Source organism: Thunnus maccoyii, chromosome 17 (assembly GCF_910596095.1).
Source record: "Thunnus maccoyii chromosome 17, fThuMac1.1, whole genome shotgun sequence".
NCBI lineage: Eukaryota > Metazoa > Chordata > Actinopteri > Scombriformes > Scombridae > Thunnus > Thunnus maccoyii.
The window spans coordinates 24,326,925-24,352,021 of record NC_056549.1 but is presented as its reverse complement, the minus strand read 5'-3'; the positions used below and the strand labels follow the sequence as shown (position 1 = coordinate 24,352,021).

The following is a 25,097-nucleotide window of genomic DNA, read 5'->3' as shown; positions in this document are numbered from 1 at the left end:
CAGATGGAAACTTAACAAAATTAGGGAAATAATCTCAAGCTTGATAGCTACAGCGGATAAATCAGCCAGTCACAGTTGCCATATCAGCTACCAAAATCAACAGCTAAAAATGAGAAAGCTGCTGTTATCTACGGCTGTCTGAAAGATTTTAAAATCTGCCACCGTACTTGCGTAGCAATAGTGACTAAAGGGTGTTCAGTTTTACTTAAATAAACAACGCATAAACTATCCTTGTGGTAGCTCTTGTTGGCTCCTAATTTCAAGGTATGGAGTAATGTTTGGTTGGATAGGAAAGGATCTCTTTCTCGTCTGTCACTCAGCGTAGTAAAACAGACATTAATCTCTTTCATAATGTTGAGGATAATTCATTGAAAACAACACATTCGTGTGCTGATGTCTGAAAACATTTTGAAAGTAGCAGCACATTTTTATTCGAATGAGTGATGAACGATGTGACTTAAGTGCAACCTCAGAAAATCTCTTCATCCTCTTGACCTGGAGGGAATGTTCCCTCAACATCAACAGCCTAATCCCTGTCTCCTGCCGAGCTATCGCACTGACACAGGGGGGAAAACACCTCCATCATACATAAACAGTGGTGTGACAGTTTTATCAAGACTAATTCTCCAACATCTGTTTGACCCTGAAAGGAGTGTTAAGTGGTGACATGAATTACAGTAATAGCTCCTCAGTGAGTTCTTTCCTTGTCTGAATTCTGTTAGATGAATGCGTCTGTACCTGTGTGTGTGCGTCATGATGTAGCCTACTGTATGTCATTTGACAATAATGCGTAAACCATTCCTTATTTAACAAGCCAACAATTTAAGATCTCTACATTTGCCAAATACATATAGTAATTTCTCATAATCTCATAATCACAGCTGCAACAATTACTCAATTCACCAATTAGTTTTCAAGAAAATACACCAAACATTCCCTGGTTCCAGCTTCTTATTTGTGAGGATTTGCTGCTTTTCTTTGTTTTATGTGAAAGTAAACTGAGTAGTATTGTGTTTTAGACTGTTGGTTAGACAAAACAAGACATATGAAGATGTCACATTGGGTTTTAGGAAGCTGTGGTGGACATTTTTCACTATTTTCTGACAGGCCAAATGATTGGTCAAGACAGTAATTGACAGATTAATTGATAATGAAGATTATTGTTAGTTGCAGCCCTAATCATAATGGAAGTACAGCCATTTTAAATCAGCAAACATGATTGATGTATAATCTTACCCATATATTCATTGAGTACACCACTGTTCCAGTACATGTCAGGTTCTGCTATAAAAGCCATGGAAACTTGCTTCTAGGTACTGCTCACATTTTTGAATCAAGGCTAAGCAAATAATTGGAAAATAGTTTAGAATAGAGTTTGTTGTTTTCAAACTCCCTAATAAATGTGAACACCCTCTTGAAACATAATACTCGTCTCACAAATACTGTCTTAGCCGCCATTCACATGCTTTTAGAGGGATGGTTTTGTTTTGTAGAAAGGCAAACGACCAAACAAAACTGATTATTGATTTTTGTCTAAAAGCCACATTCCTGTATTGCTGCATTATTCATTAAAAAATCCTGGAATATTGAAACTGAAAAATATTTGCACCTCTGTTTGGACTTTTTCCTCTCTTTCTGGTCCTAATTTCTTTTTTCTCCTTTGGTCAGGTTCTGGAAAGCGTCGCAGGAAGCAGGATCAGTGCTGCAGCCATCTTAATTCCCTCTCAGCTATCAAGTACGCCATAGTCTCCCTCTACATCCTGGTTCTTCTCACCATCTTCGGACTCTGCCTGGCAGGTAGGTTGTATATCAATGTGTACTGTATGTCAAGTCAAGTCAATTTTATGTGTATAGCCCAATATCTCAAATCACAAATTTGCCTTAAGGGCCTTTACAATCTGTACAGCAATACAACATCCTCTGTCCTCTGACCCTCCATTCAAATAAGAAAAAACTCCTTATTTGAATCGAGTAAGGAGACGGTTTATCCTTATATACCACTGTATGTCTTTGATGAGCATAAAGCACTTTTTTTCCCCCCATTGGAAATTTTGGTGGTCAGTGAGTACTGAAAATACAAGAACTAAGTTTTATATGGTTTCAGGAGCACTGCAAACATTTTGGCAGTGAACTGTTGTTTATATTATGTCCCACTAAAACTAAAAATATACTCAAAACTTAAAGTTGAGAAAGGTTCATTTTGTTTATAGCTGCTAAGTATCTTTATTAAATGGGTTCAAAATAGTTTCCAAAGCTGATACTTAAAGTTCTTGTTAGCATGTTCTCTTATGACATTTTTCATCTTCATGCTGTATTTGTCGATGATGATCCTTCTCTGCATATTTCTTTCTGTCAAATGCTTGCAGTTTATTAAAATTCTGAATAATTATGAATTACAGTGTACTGTGTAGGTGTATGAAATAATAGCAATACAGAATTAAGAGACAAAGATAAATATATGGAAAATATACTTAATAAAAGTGATATGAGGTATGAGATATGTAATAAAATAAATTATTAGATCTGAAGTACCACAAATAAGAATGGCACAATATGAAATATCAGCATATATCTGCTATAAATCTGTAAAATTACCAGACCATTGTATAGCATGTATACAAAGTGCCCATACGGTATGCGGACAAGCACTGGAAATTTTGAACTTGTGGAGAAATCTCTGGTTTGATGTGCAGCAGTGAAGGGTGACGTGCTGCCCAACAGTTTTCAAAGTTCCCTTATACAATTTGATTTAAGTCGCTCTCAGCTAAGGCTCTTATAATATATTGTCCCATTGTTTTGACTGCAGACAAGTACATTTGATTAGCTTGTACTTTAGTGTATCTGAGATGTGAGTGTTAGGGGTGAATACTCTTTATTTCACACACAGGAGACAGGTTAGTTTATACAGCATGTGCGCATTAGGCTGTGATTTACTGGTGATTTTCAACACAACGTTCAATTTGTCAGGCTTATAAGTCAGAGAGAAAGTGAAAGGAAGGGAGTGAAAGATGGAGAGGAAGGAAGAAAGAAATGCAGTATACTATACTATACTCATTAAGAAAGAGAGTTTATTATCCATCTATTGTTTCCAGAGCACTGTTACGCAGATTACATCAGCCATCCCTCAAGGTTAAATTGTAATGAAGGACGCACACACATATGCACATATGCACCATAAAAACCCACTTCGTTAGTCTTAGGTAACAGTCTGGGATGTGGTCTGAAACCTTACTCCCCTCTGTCTGTTCTGGTTTAGCATTGAGAATACACACACACACACACACACACACACACACACAGGGAGAGAGAGAGAGAGGGACATAATGAATAAACAATAATTTGAAGCATGAGCTAAACTCCAGTAATGTAAAGTGATGACTATATTGACTTTCTTCACTTGATAAAAATAGAAATTTAACAGCTATATCTGTTGAGAAGTTTGTTGTTCCAATGCCAAAAGTAGTGCCAGTCTCTGTATCTGCTTAATGTAACTTCTCTCTGTCCTTGGAGATTTTTCTAATCTGAGTCGTGAAATCAGTTTTCGAAGCGCGTTTGACCTCTGTGATTCCCACACGTGAAAGTTACATATGTCACAGCATTTTGGAAGCGTGACAAGCGTGACCTTTTACTCAGCTACATAAAAGACATGCTGGCTCCTTTGTGCTGCATGGTTCCCATACTCCTCTTATCCACAAATGTGCAAGTGCCAGGTTTCAATCTGCAGAAGTAGGATTCCACTATACGGACTGTTTTACATGAGGGCTTCTCAGGGTGATGAAAAACCTGCACCACCTTTAGCCTGATTCACGAGTTGGCATTGCAACTGATTTCCCAGGAGATCAAAGCAGATAATTTTGTTTAATCGTACAGACGTAAGCAGTCTGTGGGTGTTTTGCATCTTGCCTCTGGATCATTTCAGAACCAATTGAGAATCAGAGTAGCGAAAAATCATTTTTAACTGGTAAAGTTCTACAGACTACTTTACTCTTTTACTGCATTAGCTTTGAATGATTTTTAGGAGAATTATCTGTGAATAAAAAAAGAATAAATTATTATTTTTACCTGAAAATACAGAGGTGGAGGGACTTTTTTCAGCACCAAGTAGTGTCTGCAGTCCTCCTCACAGGCAGCATACAACCCCAACAACAATAAGACAGGGCAGCAAGCCTGCCTAAGAGGCAAAACCCAGGGAAAAACAAGTCTGAGAAGCGCTATATCTCCACTCAACTGCTCTAAAAATGTAATTGCTGTGAACTCAAGGTACTTATTGAAGACAACCTAGATAAACATTAACATTTTGATCAACTCAGAGCTTCTCCCATCTGTATTTTAGATGGATTTTAATAATTAAATGAATAAAAAATGTATTCGCATTCTAACTTCAACCTGAAAACTAACTTGTTGAGGTTATTTTTCTTTTTTTGAATGACGACTTTATGCTCAAGTTAGATGCTGTTTCACGGTCGACAAAGAATGACGGTGGAGGAAAAGTTCCATATTTTAGTTCTGACCTATTGAAATCCAGTGCTTTGGACCAATCACTGGCACATTATGTAATAGAAGAGGGAGAGTAGTCATTCACTTACCCACCACAACATTCCTCCTAGCTGTTGAAAAGTAACAAACTCCCAATCCCAAACCAACTTCTCAAACTTTCAGCGCAGTCAGAGAGCTAGATATTGCCACACAAATAATATTTCTGTCAAACATCACTTGTCAGTGAACAAAATCAGCGAAACTAATGTGGAAATCGGGATGTGTGAGTAATGGAAATTAGCATTAGCTGTTGTTATTTCATATCACTCTGTGTGACACAGTGCCGTAATAAATTCCAACGTCTTCAGAGCTTACACCACTGCCATTCCTCCTCCTGGTTGATTTGGAAAAACCCTGGCATGATGCCGCAGTAGCCTCAAGGCCAGATCATTGGTGTGTGTGTATGTATGAGAAAGCTTTGGGAGGTGTTTTAGACTTTATGGTCATTACCTTCTGTGAACCCTGCTGTGGCCTTCTTGTAAATGTCAACTCTGTGTTATTAGAGAGAAAGACAAAAAAGAGTTCAATAGAGACGGAGAGAGAAGGAGAGGGAGGGAGAAGTTGGAAGGACAGAGACAGAGAAATTAGGGAAGATAAAGTTAGAAAGAGAAGTGACAGGTCCAGAAACAGGTTTAAGAGCTGTCTGGCTGCAGACCAGAAGGATCCTGGAGGAATCAACGGCTTTCACTAATCCTGATTTCATTTCAAGACCTCCTCTAATCGAGCCACCAACTTATGCCGTAACCACACGGCTGATGCCATTAAATGGAAGTGGCTGTGTGTGTATTCCCAGGCACAGAGATGTAGTTAAGAGTTTGGAACAGCTTTCTCGTCGTCACAGAGGTATTTAGTTATTTAGCACTTTTAGATGAGATTGTTTAAGAAAAGCAATCAAACCAAGCTTTTCAGCTGGCCTCTTAAATTAAATGCTGCCCATCCAAAAGCTAAGTGGCCTCTGCGTAACTCCATGGGAGGCCCCTTCATCACACGCACACACACACATTCATGTGATGCCAGTGCATGGATAAACACACTCACGCTGGCTGCCAGTTTTCCATCCAGGTTTAGCTCTGTGTTATCCACATTTGCTTTCTGTTTGAATTCTCACTTGACTTTGTTTTTTTCCAGCTCTTTGGTCTGCTTCCAAATTCATGTCCCAGCCAGCATGCAGCCAGCATGCAGCCAGCATCAGTGTATTCAAACTCATTCATATTTCAATATGATATTTATATTCTAATAGGGTCATGGAGCCTCATCTTTGGCTGAACACATCTGCATTCATGACATAATAAGTATAATATAGTATTTTCTGTGCAATACATCCTCATACCAAAACAACAGTATAGGTCTATTTCCAATAACTTCCAAAATAACCCATATGAGTGTTTTCAGCACCCTCTAGAGGACAGATGGGGACCAGTTTTATGGTGTGACAAAGCTGTGGTTAAGGTCTGGTTAGGTTTAGGCACAAAAACCACATGGTTAGGGTTAGGGAAAGATAATGGTTTGGACATCTGAGCCACGGCAACTCATGGTGTCTGTCACAGGGAAAGACACTTGGTTGGAAGTGGGAGTCAAACAGTGGTCTCCTGCATCAAAGGCCACTTTTTTGCCTTTTTGCTATCTTTTTTTGCCATCTTGCTAACTATTTAGCCATCCCCCTATCCCCCATATTATAAAGTACAAGTAATACAAAGTTGATAATGGTGAAAACAATCTTAAGATATAAAAAGCATGAAAGAAGTATGAGAAACATAAAAGAACTATCAAATAATTAAAATTATGTTAAAAAAGGTGGATTTAAGCAAGATCATGAAAATAAATTTTGAGCTGTTTCTTAAAACTATCAACAGAGGTTGGTGTCTTACTTGTGATGGGAGTTTGTTCCAAACCTTTGGTGCATAATAACAGAAAGCTACTTGACCATACTTTCTGTAATTCATTTCTTGTACATTGAGCAAGCCAGCACTAAACGACCTCAGGGAATGGTTTGGAACATACTCAGATAAGCAATAAGAGACACAAGTAAAAGAATTTTAAAATCAATCCTTAACATCACAGGTAGCCAGTGTAATGACGCTAGAACTGGTGTAATACTTTCTCTTTTCCTGGTTTTTGTTAAAATTGTGGCTGCACCCTACAATTGTTTCTTTTTAGGTAATCCAGTGTAGAGTGCATTACAGTAATCTAGGCAAGAAAATACAAAGGCATGGGTCAACTTTTTGGCATCTTCCAATGAGAGCTGGGTCTAACTCTTGCAATATTTCTTAAATGAAAAAAGCAGCTTGTGTAACATTGTTGATATATGATTTAAATTCCATCTCAAGAGTCAGAAATAACACCCAAGTTTTTTACTTCAGGCTTGTTCTGTAGAGCCAGACTTCCAAGTTTGCTTAATATCTTTTCTCTCTGTGCATTTGTACTAGAGTCAAGAATTTCTGTTTTATCTTCATTCAGTTTGAGGAAATTATTATTCATCCACTGTACAATGCTGGAGAGGCAATTTATCAAGGGATTTAGGGCATTAGTATCATCTGGCCCTACAGATAAATATAACTGAGTGTCATCAGCATAAGAATGAAAATTCACTCCATGACCCAAAATCAAATTTCTCCAAGTGGTAGCATATACAGGTAAAACTGTAAAGGATCAAGATTAGAACCCTGTGGAATACCAAAAAGAATGTCATGCTTGTTTGAAACATGGTCACAAAATATCTTCTACCAGTGAGGTAAGTATTAAACCAGTTCAGAGCTGTACCTGAGTGACCGATCCAATTTTCAAGTCGGTTTAGAAGTATCCTGTGATTAGCTGTATCAAATGCAGCACTTAGATCAAGAAGTTCAAGAATGGAAACATTTGTATTATCTGCGCTCACTTTAAGATCGTTGATTACTTTTACAAGCACAGTTTTAGTATTGTGTCCCCTAATAAAACTGGACTGAAATTTTTCATGAATCTTGTTGTCATGTAAGAATGCATCTAATTGTTTAAACACTGCCTTTTCCCATCTTACTCAGAAAAGGCAGGGTGGAAACAGGCCTAAAATTGCTCAAACAGAAGAATCAAGAATATGCGTTTTGAGAAAGGACTAGAGCTGTTTTGAGTGCATCTCAAAAGATGCCTGTCTCTAGAGAGCAATTTACAATATCCAGTTTCCCACAAATCAAACTGTCTAAAACCTCCTCAAAGAAAAAAGTGGGAATTGCATCCAGGGAGCAAGTGGGAGACTTCAACTGCAGAATGATTTTACAGAGATCCCCTTCACTAATTTTACAAAAAGAAATTAAATTTCACAAGAGGCACTAACTGTCAAGATTTTTTTGATTGTCAACATTATTTGCAATAGTAGCTCAGATATTAATGATCTAATTTTCAAAAAATGATGCAAACTCCTCACATTTTGACTGTTAGGCATGGTATATTTGTTCACAAAGCTGGGAAGGATTTAAAAGGCGATCAGTGGTGGAAAATAAAATTCTGGGGTTGTTCCCGCTTTCACTGATAATCTTAGAGAAATATGCCTGCTTCTCATAGCCTAAAGTTTTGTTATAGACACATAGGGATTTTATAAGTCTCTCTCTCTGGATTCTTAATTTGTTTTTCCTTCATATTTGCTCAGCTCTACAGCCCTCCCTCTAGAGCAGACGTATTCACTCATTTTTCGAAGGCATTACTTTAATCTGTGATTTCTTTTTAGTTTTTCACAGGTGCCATTATGTCAAGAGCAGATCTTAACATAGAGTTAAGGTATTATAGTTATTTACTTTTTCATGAATTGATGAGATTTCATCAGAGAGAGGTTGACTGCGCATTTGGTTAGAGAACTTAACAGCTGAAGACGGGACTTAAAAAGCGTCTCTTAGTAGTGATCTGATATATTAGTATCAACAATCTTATCAATAACCATATTCAGACTTCTAGAGATCACTACATCTAGGGTGTGGCCACAGTTGTGAGCTGGCCCAACAATACATTTTGTAAAATCAAAAGAATGAAAAAGTTGCATAAAATCACCAGTTATAAGAATCCCATCATGGTTAGTATAACAGACTGACTAGTTCAGACATTTAGGGTAAGAATGAAGCTGTATGCTTTGGTGGTTGATAAATAGTAACCAACACCACTGAAGTTTGCCTTTCCTATATAATAGCCTGGTATTCAAAAGATAAAAAACTGTTAAAATGCTTGCATTTGAAGGTGTCTGAAAAAATAGCAGCCTGTCGTCCTCCTCTCCTTCCCTCACATATCGAGTAGATAAAACTGTAATTTGGAGGAAAGGCTTCAGTTACAAGAGACGCTCCATCTGAACCAAGCCATGTTTCAGTCGGAAAAATAAAATCTAGCTTATATTCACTAATAAGATCATTTACAACAAAATTCTTATTAGTAAGTGCCCAGATGTTTAACAGAGCCATGATTACCTTTTGTTCATGTCTGAACTTTTCTGCTGGGCTACGATTTTACAGGGGTACAGTAATAAAACTAGACCTTCTCTTTAACTGTTTGTGTGCTTTTTGATTTTTTTTTTTTTTTTTTTTTTATGTACGGAATTTTCAAGCAGTGAATTTCTTACCAGTCTATATGTAGGAATACACTGTTTTGTCGTTACAAGTCCCCTTGTCATAATAAATGGCCCATGAAGTTGTTTGCCAGCAGTAACGTCCCGTTTCTACTCGGGTGAAGCGCATCCCTTCTGAACAATGCAGGCCTACCCCAGAAACAGTTCCAGTTGTTGAAATCTTAAGTGTTACAAAACACCAGGTTTTAAGCCAGTCATTAAGGGAAAGCAGACGACTGAAAGCTTCACTGCCACGGTTGAAGACAGGGAGTGGGCCAAATATCATAATTTTGCGAGCAGATTTTGTCTTGCTGTGAAGTGAATAAAATCTTCTGATCTTTGTAGCCTGAATAATAATAAGAGTAGCAGATTGGTCTGTGTTGACTGTCTGGACTAAATGCTCTGGGGAAACAGTGTTCTCTAAAACCATGAAAAAGTTTGTGGTCAACCGCGATGTCCAGAATTCGCACAATGGAGTCTCCAATGATGACAATCTTGTCTGATGCTGATAGTGGTGAGGGTGACAAATATGCAGGGGAACTGAGAAAATTGGTTTGTGGTGGTAAAATCCGGGGCTGGTGGTAGAGGGGATCTCAAACAGCCTTTAAAATCCCTGCGGCCATCCGTGGGTGGCAGCGGTTTTCACCCCTGCACCCAGCCCGAAGCCTTATCTCCATGCAGACAGGAAGGAGCTCTGTCAGCTCTCATCAGGAGGCAATTGAAAGGTCATGTGTTCAATTCCCATGATAGCTGGTCTCTATGCCAGAAACCAGACTTATGTATATCATCTCAGAGGCGCCTGCTGGAGAAGCTTTGCTTTTGTAGTCATTTGCTGTGGCTGACACAGCTCAAGAGGAGTGCCATTACTTAAGAGACATGTTTTGCTGGCTCACAGAGTTGCAAGAAGTAACTTAATTTTGAAGACTTCAATTCCCAGAAGTTTTGTGGGCTGAGCTGAGTTAACAGTTTTACTCCATACCCCCATACCATACATACATATGGACTAAAAGCAGGATTTCTCTTGCTTTTCATGAGTCTTAATTAGGCAGATTTAACATTTGGCACATAATTTATATGCTCAGGTCTGATGGGGCAATTATTTACTCCTGTTGCCAATATACAGGCACACAACAAAGTAGATCATTTCTTGAGCGATGTGTTTTTCATGTATGGTTTTTCTTATTTAAGTCCCAGTAGCTTGTTAAAGTTATGCCATATTGATCGAGATCGAGTTGTTGACATGATCAGCTTTTGCTGAATTTTGAAACAAGCATGACTGGTTGTCTAAAGATTGCTTTTCAAGCATCTTGAATCATGGTTTGTAGTCGTTTGGTCTATAAAATGTAAGAAAATGGTGAAAAATGTCAATCAAAGCCTGAGGTGCAACCTCAAATGTCTGGTTTTCTCTCTATGAGCAGTCCACAACCCACCAGAAAATATTCATATTTAAGAAGCTTGAACAAGAGAATCTTTGTATTTTTTTCTTGAAAAGTGTCTCAAAAAGATTAATCAATTACAAAAATCGTTGCCAATTAATTTTCTGCCAATCAACTAATCAATGAATCAACTAACGTTGCAGCTCTAATTTGATTACTATCCTCATCTCACAAGCATTATACCAAAATAATCATATCTCTTAGTATGAAGTAAACCACAGACAAATGGTATGCTGCATATCAACACACTCACCCTCAACCAACTGAGAGGGAAGACAACAGACAACTGAATGACCATTAATGGTTCTAATTACTCTTTCACTCACAAAACTGATTTAAACTGTAGATGTTTATGCAAGAACTAGATTAAAAACTTACTTTTCAAATGAAAAACAGGTATCCCCCATAAAGTGAGCTGCATCACACCAAAAATACAGAATAATAAATACACTTTACCTTGTATGCACTAGTGAAGATCATCATTAATCTTCATCAGCATATGGTTTTATCATCACACACAATTTTACCATCACCATTCTCTTCATCATCACGTTATTTTATTGTCTAATATAAAATAATATTCTCCTCTTATTCTTCTTCCTCATAATTTTATGTCTTCTCATCACAGGCAGCCCAGAGAATACGTTTCCAATCCTGGCTTGGATGTGTGTATGGACTTAAAATGAGCATAATTTACAGGGACGTTTTGACAGAGTGTCTTCTTTTAACTAGCTGCTGTAAAATCTATAAACTATGATACAATAATGACTGGCACAGTGTGTTGTACGTGGTTTCTGGGAGTTGTCAGAGTTACTTCATATTTCAAACACATGAAACACACATGAGCTGGAAACTGAAGTGATCTACGTGCAGTTACCACAACAGAAACCTTTCTGATCCAGCTCTCTCTGTCCTGTTCCAACTAGTCAGATATCCTGATTTTCTCTCATGGTTTTATGTTTTCAGTATATTTTTAGATTTTGCCTTTATAGCATAGATGCCAAAAACTACCAGTGAAAAGGTTACATTTGAGCTTAGTTGTGTACTACATTGCTTTTCATTGTCCTTGCATGCATGTTGACTCATGCAGAAGGCCCATGCACTTCTATGAAAAAGTTGTTTGATTATTTTTGCCTTATGGCTTAGCATAGCAGAACCTTTTGTAGAACTGTGTTCATATGGATCTTTACATACAGTTAATGACTGTTTTATTTATTTCCTCTTATTTCTCAGCATTTTATTTAAATAAATCCCAACCATAGATCCATTAAAGAACTCTTTTTTTCTCTACAAAGGGAAGGGTAGTTTTTGGTTGCATCTTGGCCAGCTACAAATGAGCCTGTTCTCAGAATAACAGGTTGTATAAAACCAGCAAACATGTTTAATAGCCAGAAATTGGCCCATATATTGCCTCACAGACAGAGTTTGGGTTGATAACTGCCTGGGTGTCCATGACAGGAGGTTTGAACAGGATTTACACATTTTATATCTGTTTTTATGGGCTGGATGGGGGATCTATTAGTCTATTACCACCTTTCATCATAGGCAGAATCATGCAACATATGGAAGGATTGGTGTGTTTTAGTCCTGTGAGTGAAATTAGTTCAGTGATCTATACATCCACCTGCCATTTCTAGAAAGTCTAGTTTTTACAGATGCTTGTATTTTAAAGGTATGATTGAGGATGTTTACAAGTTTATTTTCCTCCAAGCTGCAGACCTTAAAACATGATCTACATGCTTCATTTTAACTTAGTGTAGGTGCAGCTGAGTCATGTTTTCCAGTCGGAGCAAACATGCAGCTCACAAGTTTGGCATGGCTCTTTTCCTTAGCCAGTTAATTGCTGGAAAACATGATGGTAGGTTTGTTACTCTTCTTTTATGCCATGAAATCTTCAACAAGAGTTTATGTCTTACATTGATAGGTAACGGGCTTATTACTGCCAAGTAGAAGTAGGCAACAAACATGTCTTTAATTGGTGTGTCCCTGGCCCTGTGCTCTGACACAGCGTTGGTTTGTTTTGGTCTCTGGCTTTTGTAGTAACTGGGTTTAGTCATCTGTTCGTCACCACAGAAGGAGAGTAATTTTTGTATTTTATGTTTTACATCAACTTTTCCTGCTACATCAAAATCCAATTTTGGCAGTGACAAAGGAGGAATTATACATCAAAAATGTTTCCAGGTGGTAGAGATATTCTTATTGATTTAGTTAAACTTCAATAGATGGAGCAGAAGAAACACCCTCTTTGAAAAGTTATCTAACGGACAAAAAAACAGCAAACAAGGAGCACTTGTGAAAATGTAAGTAAAAAAGGCTAAGAGTCTACAAACACACTAGCAACTCTGTGAGACTGTACTTTGAAACAATGGTGCTTTAAACTAAGCCAAACATCAGCATGCTTACGAAGACAATGCTAACATGCTGATGTTTGGCAGGTAATGTTCATCATGTTCACCATCTTCTTTTAGCATGTTAGCATGCTTGCTAATTAGCACTAAAGACCAGTGCAGCTGAGGATGATAAGAATGTCATTAGCTTACATAAATATTTGGTCATAAACTAACATATTGGACTAAATACATACTGAATAATCTAAAACTAAATAACTAAACACAAGATTTCATGGCAATTCATCCAGTAGATGTTGAGTTTCAGTGTGGACCAAAGGTGGACTGGCAGACCCTAATTATCCCGCTAACATGGCTAAAAATAGAAACCATATTGATCTAACTAGACTAACTAGGTAAGTTGCAAACTAAACTAGCTAACACAAATGACTTAGTATGACTGCATTTTAGTTGGTAGCATAATGTTAGACTGTCTAGAGTTTTAATTGGGACCAAAAAGCAGAATTTAAGGAGGGCCAAAGTTTCACTTGTGGCCACTCTGTCTCTTTTCTTTCACTGCTTTTTGAACTTTCTTTGAGGTTCAACTCTGGAAGATATTTTTTGCTGAAGAACATACTTTCTCTACCATATAGAAACATCCAACTTATATAAGGTCTGTGGGTCACTGGCACACATCGGCATACCTGACCATTAGCAAAACAATGACAGGCTAATTTTACACAACCACAAGCTTTAGGTTCCTTTAGCTCCTTTGAGGTTATTTAAGAAAACACATACTCATTTACAAAATGATACAAGATAAAAAAAAAAAAAAAACCTTTCTTGAATGTAGACCATATGTGTCTGGCTAAGTCTGTCCATAGAAAAACTTTCAGAGGGTAAATCTGACACCCCAAAGTGCCACTCCTAACGACTTTAAAGAGAAACTTTAAAGGTCTTAAACCACACCCTTGTGAAAACAATCAGCATTTTGGCTGCTAAAGATGGGGTGTTTCTGATCTCGGTCTGTTTATGTTCCCTCAAATTCCCTCCTTGAACACACACAGGAGAGTAAGTCCAACATAACAGACAATGAAGCGTGTGCCAACTCACACACAAGCACACACACATATTTACATATGCATGTCCATATTCATGCAAAAACATGCAGAAAAACTCACATATGTGCATGTGCATAAACACCAATTCAGAAACAGAAACACACATAAAGACACACAATAAACACATAAACATGAGTCACACAGTCAAGACTGTCCTCTGAAGAAAACGACAGGATCACTCGAATGTGCAAGTGCCCCAAAACAGCATATATTTACGTTGAAGTGACAGAAGCCCTCTAGTGGCTGTAGTAATTATAACAGCAGCAAAGGCATTGAAATTATTATACTGCAACAAACTTTGGGGTGGATGGATGGATCAACAAAACATCAGACTTTAACAAAGGACACTGCTGTTCATTTCACATTTTCAACCATGAGTCAACAGTGCTTTTTTAAAACGTGAACACGATTGTCCCCTAAGCTTAAAGGATAGGTGCACAGTTTTTCAAGTCCTTCTTAAAACAGTCAGAAGCCCATATGAACACTGCAAGAGGTTTTGCTTCATTTAATCATTCCTCCTGGCCATTAAAAAATCCCTTCCAAATGCACATATAATGCAGTGATGGGGGGGGGGGGAAATCCACAGTCCTTGTTTTGTGCAAAAAATGAATTTAAAAGTTTATCTCAAGCTTCTATGAGACTTCAGCTGTCTGGGTTAGTCAGATAAAATGGATATCTTCCAGTCCTTTTAGTATAAAATTCCCCCTTTTTGTTTCCCTGGGCAGTGTTTCTTTGTTGAACTTTGGTAGAAGGATAGTATCAAAAAGAGGGATTTTGGCACTAACAAGACTTAAACTTTGAAATTTATCCAGTAGATTTGACTCATTTGGACAGCTGAAACTTCATATTATCTTCAGATAAACATTTAAATACATTTTTGCACAGGAGGCTTGTGAATTTTGGCCTCCATCACTTCCATTGTAAGTACATTATGAAAGGATCTTCTAATGGTCAGTATGAAGAGGAGGAATGATCACATAAAGAAATGTGTCAGTGTTCATATGGGCACCTTACTATTGATTAAAGACAGACTTGAAAAACTGTGAACCTATCCTTTAACCACATGGTTATATAACCATGACGACAAAGGTCTCCTAACCTAAAGGAAGTTTCTCACAGTGTTTCCCAAACTTTAACAAAGCATTTCTTTTAATCCAAACCATGATCTTTCTCTAAACCTTACCAGACCATAGCGCTGCCACATCATAAAACATATTTATTTTTCATAAGGGATTTATAACAGCTTTGAAAGGCGCAGACAAATGATGTCATCCTGCCGATTACAACCGATAGTTGCGTCAGATCAGAAAACGCTTGTATCGTTTTGGAGTGCATGGACCAATCGTGTATTTTTTTCATTTAATTTGAAGGACTTGTTGCACAATCATAGTAAAAGTACGCACATAAACATGATTATGAAACACATATGCCTGTATACATTCAACACATATAGACATACTGTATAGGCCTAAAACAAACAACAAACAGATTACACACAAACTCATATACACACATATACACGCACATGCATAACACATTCAGAGACACAGGCTTTCAGAGACATATAAAGACTAGATCTATGTAAATACACATGCACACTCACAAACCACACACATGGCTGCATACACACATGCATGCACACACTACATACACTCACTCACACACACAGACATGTATGTCAGATGTACACACAGTCCCAGGGCCTTTAAATTGGCTCTGAGAACATAAAGCCTTTTCTAATGCATTTCTGTACTGTGGTTATGGGTCCTTTCTGAAGAAAAGAGTCTGGAGAAGGTCCAGCGTTCCCAGTTGGAGTCCATCATAAGAGAAGCACACACACACACACACACAGACATACAGAGAAAAGTCAGTCCTTCATTCCTGTACAAAAGGAAGTCCCAAAAGTCAGCAGACAGGCTCATTCAGGCAGTCAAACACAAGTCATTAACATGTCAAGACTAATTGGACCAGACCTCATTCTCTCCCTCCATGGTGTTCACTTTTTTCTGTCTCTGTGTTTCCAGTATCCCAAAGAATTTTTATGCTTCCTTGATGGCAGAAAAAATTTGTGGTTAATAAGAAATTGTGAAAAGAAACTTGTTAGAAAGTAGTGTCATCATGGTTGTGTGGTTGCCATGATGAGAGTTGCAAAGTGGGAGGAAAAATAAGTAAAAATCCTGTTCACTTTTCCCATAAACAATGTTACGTCACTCACAGTTTGAGCACTTCTACAGCTTGGATTGGCATGAAACTCTCCCAGTTAAAACATCAGTAGAAAAGATGAACAACTGGTTTAGAAATTATCTGGTTCTTTGATTTTAAAAAAAGTCAAAGGTACAAGACTGTGTACATAAAAATTCAGGGTAGAAGTTAACTATGATTCCTAAAGTGCATTTCAGAAAGAAACAGACGATCGGTAAGCTTAAAATTCGGTCACATGCAGCGCTAACAGCGTGCAGAAGCTAAAGATTATGGTGTTGAGAAAACTGATTTTACAATCTGCACCAGGGTTGGAAATTAGCAGGGGCTCAGGGCAAAATGCCCCTAAAAAAGTAAAGTTGTCCTTGGAATTGGGATGACGGGGGCTTTTGAATGCCCTCATAAAATAAACAGTTAAACAAAGTCTTAATACGTTTTGCAAAGCTTGTCCAGATGTTGCTCTGTATTCAAAGTGTGACTGGGAAATGGCTGGAACAGCTAGGCTTCCATACCTGCACAACCTCCGCCCCCTCCTCCCAGCCGCGACAGCTACAAACAGTAACGTTACACATGGAGCGTTTTTTAACTCACAAACCTGTCATACTTCCAGCCGAGTCAAAGTCAGTTCAAAATAAAGTACATTACGCTGACCCTCTCCCAGTCTGCCCTGTGCATAAAAAAGCTACCAAAGCTGTCATAGTGCAGGTTATTTTAAACCATAGAGTGCCAAACATAACATGCCAAAAAACAGCAATGTTGTTGAGATGTTTAAATGTGACATTATGCAATGTTGTGTTTATTTTTTATACTTTTGAAAATAAAATATGCATTAAATGGGTAAAAATACTCACACAGGTATAATCTGTAACTGGGATTATACCTCAGTGTGAGTATCTTTACCCATTAAGTGTTCTTGCATTATAAATTATAAGCAATTGACAAAATTGCCCTAGAAATGATCCAAAATGATCCCGAAATATATTTCATTTTAAAAAAAAGTTAATTTCCTGCCCTGATCTGCACTGTGAGACGGTTCAGTTTTAATTTCTAGGTCACTTTTGAGTAAATTCACAACTATGGCTATTGTTGACAATTTCAACAGCGAAGCACTTTGAATTCATTACTGTTCCCGTTCGGGTCGTGACTGGCTTCTTCTCCATAACAATGGCAGCCAGCGCTCATGGGTATTGTAGTATTTTTGACTGGTTGCCAAAATCACAGGCAAAATATGATATCTCAGAAACTAAGTTGAAATAATTGAAACTGGTGGTCACAATATAAACCTATCGGATTGTTACATTATCTGTGAGAGTCGTGTGTTCCTAAGTTAGTATGTTTTTCAAGAAGAAATTTGAAATGGGAATACAGAATGAAGGAAAGCACTTCAGGAACTAGCGTCCCCTAACACTCCACAACTCTATTTGGTACATTTGAATTTTATCCTTTATAGCATATTTCTTAGTTTATAAGTCTGTATATTTCCTATAACACATTTCCATATTCCTCATTTATAGTACCAAGTCACTGTTGATTTTAAACAGGTTGTTTCTATAAACAGTTTTGGCATCCATTGTCATTTACTATTAAATCCTGCTCGTAGAAACTGCATTTCTGAAAATTAAGTGGAACAAAGAGTGTTGACTGACAACATGTTATATATTTGGTGATTGTGATGAATTACTTGTAGGTTAATAAGGTAAACGACTGAAGCCCTCACCTCAAAAATCCTCAAAGAATAAGTTGTAAACATGCAGAACTTCACATATTCAGTTTTGCTTCAAGCCAATTAAGGTCATGAAATCCAATAAAGTGGGACACTGTGGTGTGTAAATAACTCCAACACAAATAAAAGCAGCAGGCCTCACTGATGTAGCTCTCCATAAACAGCTACAGTGATTTTATAAATCTGCGAGAGAGGTTGTGATTAAGCTCCAGGTATTTCGAGAGTACAATAGCAGGCGCCCAAATTACTCTTTCTTCTGTTTTACTAGCAGACTAATAAAGCAACAACAGATTCCAAAGACTCAGGGCAGGCTGTGCTCAAGTCACACACACATACACACACACTCACACACACACACACACACACACCTGCCTACATGGGGGGTTGATCTAGCTAACTGTGGTGCAGAAGCTGAGTGAAGTCCAGAGAAATATACAATGCAAAATTATGAGAGCTGGCATCTCAGCGCTGAGCGGCTGTTAGTTTCCAACATTGTTTAGTTTGATGACAACTTGGAACAAAAGAATTAACAAATAATGTGAGAAAAATTATTTTGATGCTGTATAACAAAAACTTGATCAAACATTTGTGTCCCAGGCAAGCTTGAAAGACATCCAGTCTCTGCTAGCTCTTTCCTGGAAATTGTTTAACACTAAAATATATGATCTGTATTGATGTTGATGGCCCACTACTCTGACACTTAATATACAAAATACCGTTGAGCTGCAAGTATGAAATATTATTTCCTTGCTTTGAAGTTTCTTATAAACAGAGTTTATAAACCAAAACACATTGTGTGTATCCTTGACATCTAACAAACAATTTTACTGCATTTCTTGCTGCATACAACATTTGTGGAGATGACTTTTCTTTATAATAATTAAAATCTGCCTTGTTTACACTCATGTTTGTTAGCTTGTTTGTCTTCTTTTTCCCCGAATTTTGCGGCTCATCACTACCTTTCCTGGAATATTAGGAAATCACTGGCAGGAATGTGTAATTAATTACACCCACATGCTCATGCATATGCTCAGACAAAAACAGGGACACAAGTAAAAAGTGGTTCTTTGCACATCATCCAGCAATGTGCAACTGAATCAGGTGCTTCTCACATCAAACTTCAGAGAGAAAAGACTGGAGCACACGGTTTGATTTAGCAGCCTTAAAAGTGCAAACAGTGCAAATAGTCTGGTCAAATTTTGACCAAAACAGGCACCCACTGATGAAACCATTGACCACATGGTGACCACATAGTGACCACATAGTGCTTTTAGTGGTCTAAAACTCCATAGCGTTCTTTAAAATGTAAAAACACATGAGTAAAAGTTGTTGTTTTTGGTTAATGAGGAGTTACTGTGGCTACAGTAGTCATCACACTACTGTTACCACTACATCATGTTGCATTTTTTGTTTTTTCAATCCTATTTTGGTTTTATTTCCCTCTAAACTTGGATTTTGCCTGAGTTGAGTTTTGCATTGAGTCTGTTTGTGTAATTTCCTTTGTCTCCATCAGGTCAAATTAACCCTCAACTGTTGTTTCTCAATACGGGCAAAAGCCTATTAAGTTTCATGGCTGAAATGACCCACAAAATGAAACATGTTTTACTGCTTTGTTGGCATACATGTCTCAGTCATGTGCACTTTATGGGTGCTGTAAACTAGTTGGGCAACGTAATGCAACTTTTACAGTTTTGATGCATGTTGAGGAAAACATACTCCCCACTTTTCTTCTCTGAGTGAGAAAGTAAATCAGTATATCAAGATGTAAGCATGACACCCGTAAATCCCCCATTTAGAGCTGGAATGATTAATTGATCAAAAGAAAATTAATTAGCTGCTATTTTGATTATCTATTAATCATTTTTGAGAAAAACATTTGAAGTTTCTGGGTTTTCAAATGTGAGAATTTGCTGCTTTTCTTAGTCTTACATTATAATAAATGAAATATTTGGGGTTTTTGGGCTGTTGGTCGGACATAAAGACATTTGATGACATCACTTTGTGCTCTAGTACATTATGATGGGAGTTTTCTGATGATTTATAGACCAAACAATTAATTGATTAATTGAGACAATAATCAGCAGATTAATCAATATTGATGAATCCATAGCCCCATTAGTAATTGGATAATTACAGGTAGTTTCCCACAGAATATATCACTGGAGTCTTATTTGGATGCATGTTTCTTGGCTGATCTTTATTAAAAGTTTAACCTGTCCAACTTTTGTGTTTAGTAGGATTTCTAATGTAAACCGCAGTACAGAAAATCTTAATATCTTTAGATTTAATTGTTAGTTAAGGTATTTAAAGGTCTGTCAATCAATAAGGGAATCAAAGCAGGTTCCAATCCTGTGTTCTTTGGTGTTTGGTTTCCTAAATCAACAAGTAAAACAAGAAGTTGTAAAAATAAGTGAGCATCCATGAAATTAAAATAATAATGATAATATGCTTTGTTAATGTACTGTAAATGCAGTTGAGAAGAGGGACATAAACTTGGATATTCATTTAAACCCCCCCAACATCATTCCAGGAAATACACAACCGCCCCAACAGGAGGCAGAAAACAGGTACTTCTATTGTACACACACACACACACACACACACACACACACACACACACACACACACACACACACACACATACACACACATCTATTAAGTCATTCAGCCTCCCACAGCGAGAGCCTCACTTTGATGTCTGCCACATCAGACAAGGTCCACGCTTAGAAATCAAACAAACACCGCCACCGCTGTCACTTCATTTAGACATTCCTGCAGCTGAGTTACAGCTGGCTGAACCCCTCACAGAACAACAACATAACTGCACAGTGTAGTCACTGATGCAATAACCTCCCTGAAAATGACCAAATAAACAAAAGAGGCTCCTGCAAAATTACACTTCAGACATGCCATCCATAGCAGCCACCACATTGAATCTCCAGTTTTAATGACAAAGTAAATGACGCTGTTTAGAAAATATATTTATATGACCTCTAGTATAATTCAGTGGTTTAGCAATGATGTGTATGTAGCCACAGCTGCACAACAAGGCTGTGTGTGAATGGTGATGACCAGGCATTAACCCATGACAGCAGTTATGTATGAATGGATTAAATGGGATCATGACTCCGTGCCAAACAAGTGGTTTGTGTTTAAAAGTATTATTCCCAGTGGAACACAACAAATCTGACATAAGTAGCTTCATCAGTTTTCTTCAGATGTAGCTGTACTGCCGGAAAGAGATTTAAACATCAATAAATCACTGTCAAATGGATTGTGATATGTGTTTATATTACTGTAAATACATGAGGTCATATTTAGAGATCACTGACAGACTGTATGTGACACCAGTGGTGTGTAAAATTAAAACCACATTTCCCTTAAAACCTTTCCTCCTCATATTGTTCCCTCCCCCCTCCTTGGTGTCTTTGCCTATACTGAAGAGGATAAACAAGTGATGGGTGACTTTTTCCTCAGCCTTTTAATCCTACAGTACCAGTACCTTAAACTCTAAAAGTTTCAGGTGCTATTGCCTGTGGAAGAACAGCGCCTGCCTGTTGTTTTGTACAGTGAAGTAATCCAGCAGGTTTCCCACCAAGCTGGTTTCACAAACTGTAAAAAGCACCAATATTGACAAAAGCTAAATATTTTTCCCCCTAAAACAATCTGTCATTTTAAATCTTGAATTCAAACCGGTAAAGCTATACATGAACTGATATTCTGAGCATTTCAGGGCAGAAAAACTCACAGACTCACCTGTTACGAAATTGGTATGGCCAACGTGTTAGCAAACGATTGCCAAATTACACATCCAGCAGACACAGAGCAACAGATGTTCTACTTTATTCACCAGCTAGTTTTTGGGAAGGTAGAGTACGGTAGCTAGGTTTCCATCCAAATTTAGCATTTCCAGTAAATATTTGGAATTAGTTCATCAAGATAAACAGCTGGTGGCATTATTTGTCTGGGACATTAAATCATTCCAGAAGAAGCAGGTTTTACAGTCTCCTCATCACGCCACTCAAGTCTGAGGTTTAGTCTGACGCTAATTTTCATCTCTTCAGTGAAGCAGAAACGTATACGGACATTTAGTAAGTCAAATGTTTACATCATGATTTAATTGCTAAATTTGTTTCCATTGCACTTTGTGACATTTTTTTATGGATGCGCCAAATTTCCACCTCAGCCAAACTTTTTTGCGATATTTTGAATTGTCAGCATTACGACTCAGGTTTTTTATAAATTGGAAATCCAAATAAAAACGGGTGGATGGAAAAGGACCTATTGGGGTTTTGTGAGAGTTTTTACTGAAAAACAGCTGCCAGAAACTGTCATAAAATCAAAACAATTAACTAAAAAGGGCTAGAAAAGCTCCTCAGAGGTGCAGAGTTGGGTTATATTCTGTGGGTTCATCACTGTGCAGGTGACCCCTTTAACATCACCAGTCTGAGACAGTCTGAGAAAAATCACCACAGACAGCAAATGTCTAGTGGTCAGACTAGCCTTTATAACACTTTATTCAGTCCAGGGCCTGAATACAACAGACAAAATACTTAGTTTCTTCAGTCATCCCCTGTTAAACACATTTACCTTCTCTCTCTCTGGTTCCCAGGCCAAGTAAAGCAAACAATTGCCACTAAACAATCAAAGCTCATTCCTTCACTGCAGCTGTACTGCTGGAGCTGTTTGCTCCATGATGTGTCTGTTGTGGGTTGAAGTTTGTGAACTGTAGCGTTCGGTATGTGGTACAATTGTTTTATTGTGGTGATCGACCATAGTTGATTGCAAACCTGATTCTGATTCAACACAGACAGGACTGTGAGGCATGTTTAATCAGTAAACACAGTTGCTGATAAATTAGTTGTGACATTTCCTGCCAGCTGTCAAGTGAATCTCATGTGAATATATGAAAACAAACTCTTACACTCCTCATTTAAATGTTTCTACTTACTGTTTTAATGATGAAATAGTAAACTCTGTTGTGTGCTGGGCAACAATTCAATCATATTTTTAATATTTCCAACTTTGCAACTTTCTCACTAATATAAAGATCCTTATGTTCGACGGTCTGTATTAATGTGAATGAAGAGAATAAATTAAAGCTTCTCTCTAAAGTCAGTATTTTGTATTAACGATAGATCAAATAATTATGCTTAATGTGAAAGATGTTGAATTATCACCCAACTCCCCTCAGCTCTGTGGTGCTTTTTAGTATCTTTAAGAGTTGTTTCCACAGCTGTTTTTGGCAAAAGCTCTCATAAACCCGCTGTACTCTACCTGTCCAGCACCTAACAGCACAGACAGAAAAAGTTATCAGCTAGAGTGAGCGAAGTAGAGCACAGCATCAATAGCTTATTTCTCTCAGGAGTTGGTGGAGACCAAACCAGAACTTAAAGGAGGTTGAATATTGGATTTACTTTCATCAGGTGGACACTAACGCAACTCCAAATGAATGCTGCTGTCTGCTGGATGTAAATAAGCAATTATTTGCTAATACAGTATACAACCTAACTTCTAAGGTGATAATGTTGACTTTACAGCTTGTTGTGCTGCCCCCAAGTGGCCAAAAAAAATAATAATTCAGGTTTTAACTTAATTTGAGTTCATGGCTGAAAGATTATTTGAATATATGTGTATCTTTTCTATCACTTTCATGGATGTCTAAAGAAACATCCTGATATGAAAATCATTGCACAATTGTGTCACGTGTGCAAATCAGCACACAATGTCAACAAGCAACTTTTGGTGCAGTTTTAAAGAGTCTGTAACACTGATTATCCTTTTAACATCTTTTGGTTTAATCCTATCATGATGACATCATCATATGCTGTCTGGATTAATGTATCTGAGCAAAAGCAACTAAAAACTAAAATAATTAGCTCATAAGGTTTTTGTTGTACATGTTGGGAGTTTTGTCTGGTATAATAGACTACAGTGGGACACAGATTCCTGCATTGAATACTATGATTTAATGTGTAATTTTGCAGACATTTGTCATATTGTGACATATGCTGAGAGAATATTCTAATCCATATATACATATATGGTTATACATATACATATCACCCGGCACTAGTTAATGCCAGTTTTTTCTATTTCTTATTTCTGTTCTTCCTTTGCTGTAATAATTTCTTATGCAGTGCTGCAGTAATCCGATTTCATTGTTATTTCACACATATTTCATCTTCAGTAATGGAGCTTGACTCTGGATATGAATCCAGACTTTTGTCGTCGTCCATTTCAAATTAACAGCTGCCATTTGATTTGATGTCAAAGAAAGCAGGTTGTTCCTTTTCAGATTTTAAGATCCTGTAATTTCACTCTCGTTCCTTGCTGGAAGACTCCCAGGTCTGCAGTTCACAAAAAGACTTTCTTCTTTGTTTCCTTCCCTCCTTCCTGCGGCTGGCATCCCCTCAAAGTCAAGTAGGATGTTGGTCAGTTTTCGTCTGGTTGAAGGTCTGTTTCTCTCACTTACACACAAACAAATTCAGTTGGGACAGATGTGGAGTCCATAGCTGACTTTGTGTTATTACAGTGATATTAAAAATCGTCGTTGCCATCAAAATGTGAGAGCACTGGTGTGAGTCCATTACAAATAAACAGAGCATTTACGCACATGCAAACACAGAGAACCAGCTGTTTTTATAGTTCTTCGGGTTACTTTTTCTCTTATCCTCTTCCCAAATCACTTTCATCTCTGTGTGGGTAGTTACACAACCTGCACTGAATTGGATCAGATTGGATTTTAGTGTCACATCTGCAAGATGCAAGTTGTTTCAACTACTTTGCTGAGACAAGTTAAGTTGTTCCAGCCCAGTATCCATAGAAATTATGTACATTTTGGATGAATTTGCAATGCAGAATTTATATCCGCCGGCAGCATGTAACACATCTGACTCTTGTGCAGAAGACTGGGGTTTGTGTCCTGTCACAAACCTTCAATTAATATTTTTTTTTTTTTTTTAGCCATAACCATGATCTTTCCCAGATTAAAATTTTTAATATGAAGTGTAGTAATTCCAGTAATATTTTTTCTAGGCGATATATGCTACAATATCTTCTCTTTAGGCTGACTGGATCTATTTCTTGTTAAGTTAACTCTTAAAAGTTCTGTGAATTAAGAAGATAAATTGATGTTGTTATGACAAGAAAAGTTTCATATAAAAATTGAATAATTTGGTATATTGTAATAAT

At 37.5% G+C, this 25,097-nt stretch overlaps 1 protein-coding gene across 1 annotated transcript in view; it reads left to right on the top strand.

The window, feature by feature from the left end:
• Positions 1-25,097, top strand: part of scara5 (scavenger receptor class A, member 5 (putative)) — a 99,423-nt gene that overhangs the window by 13,471 nt on the left and 60,855 nt on the right. Inside the window, exon 3 of the mRNA XM_042391120.1 lies at positions 1,669-1,797. Within this exon, the coding sequence (XP_042247054.1) occupies positions 1,669-1,797 (129 nt within the window). The remainder of the gene's footprint in view (positions 1-1,668; positions 1,798-25,097) is intronic.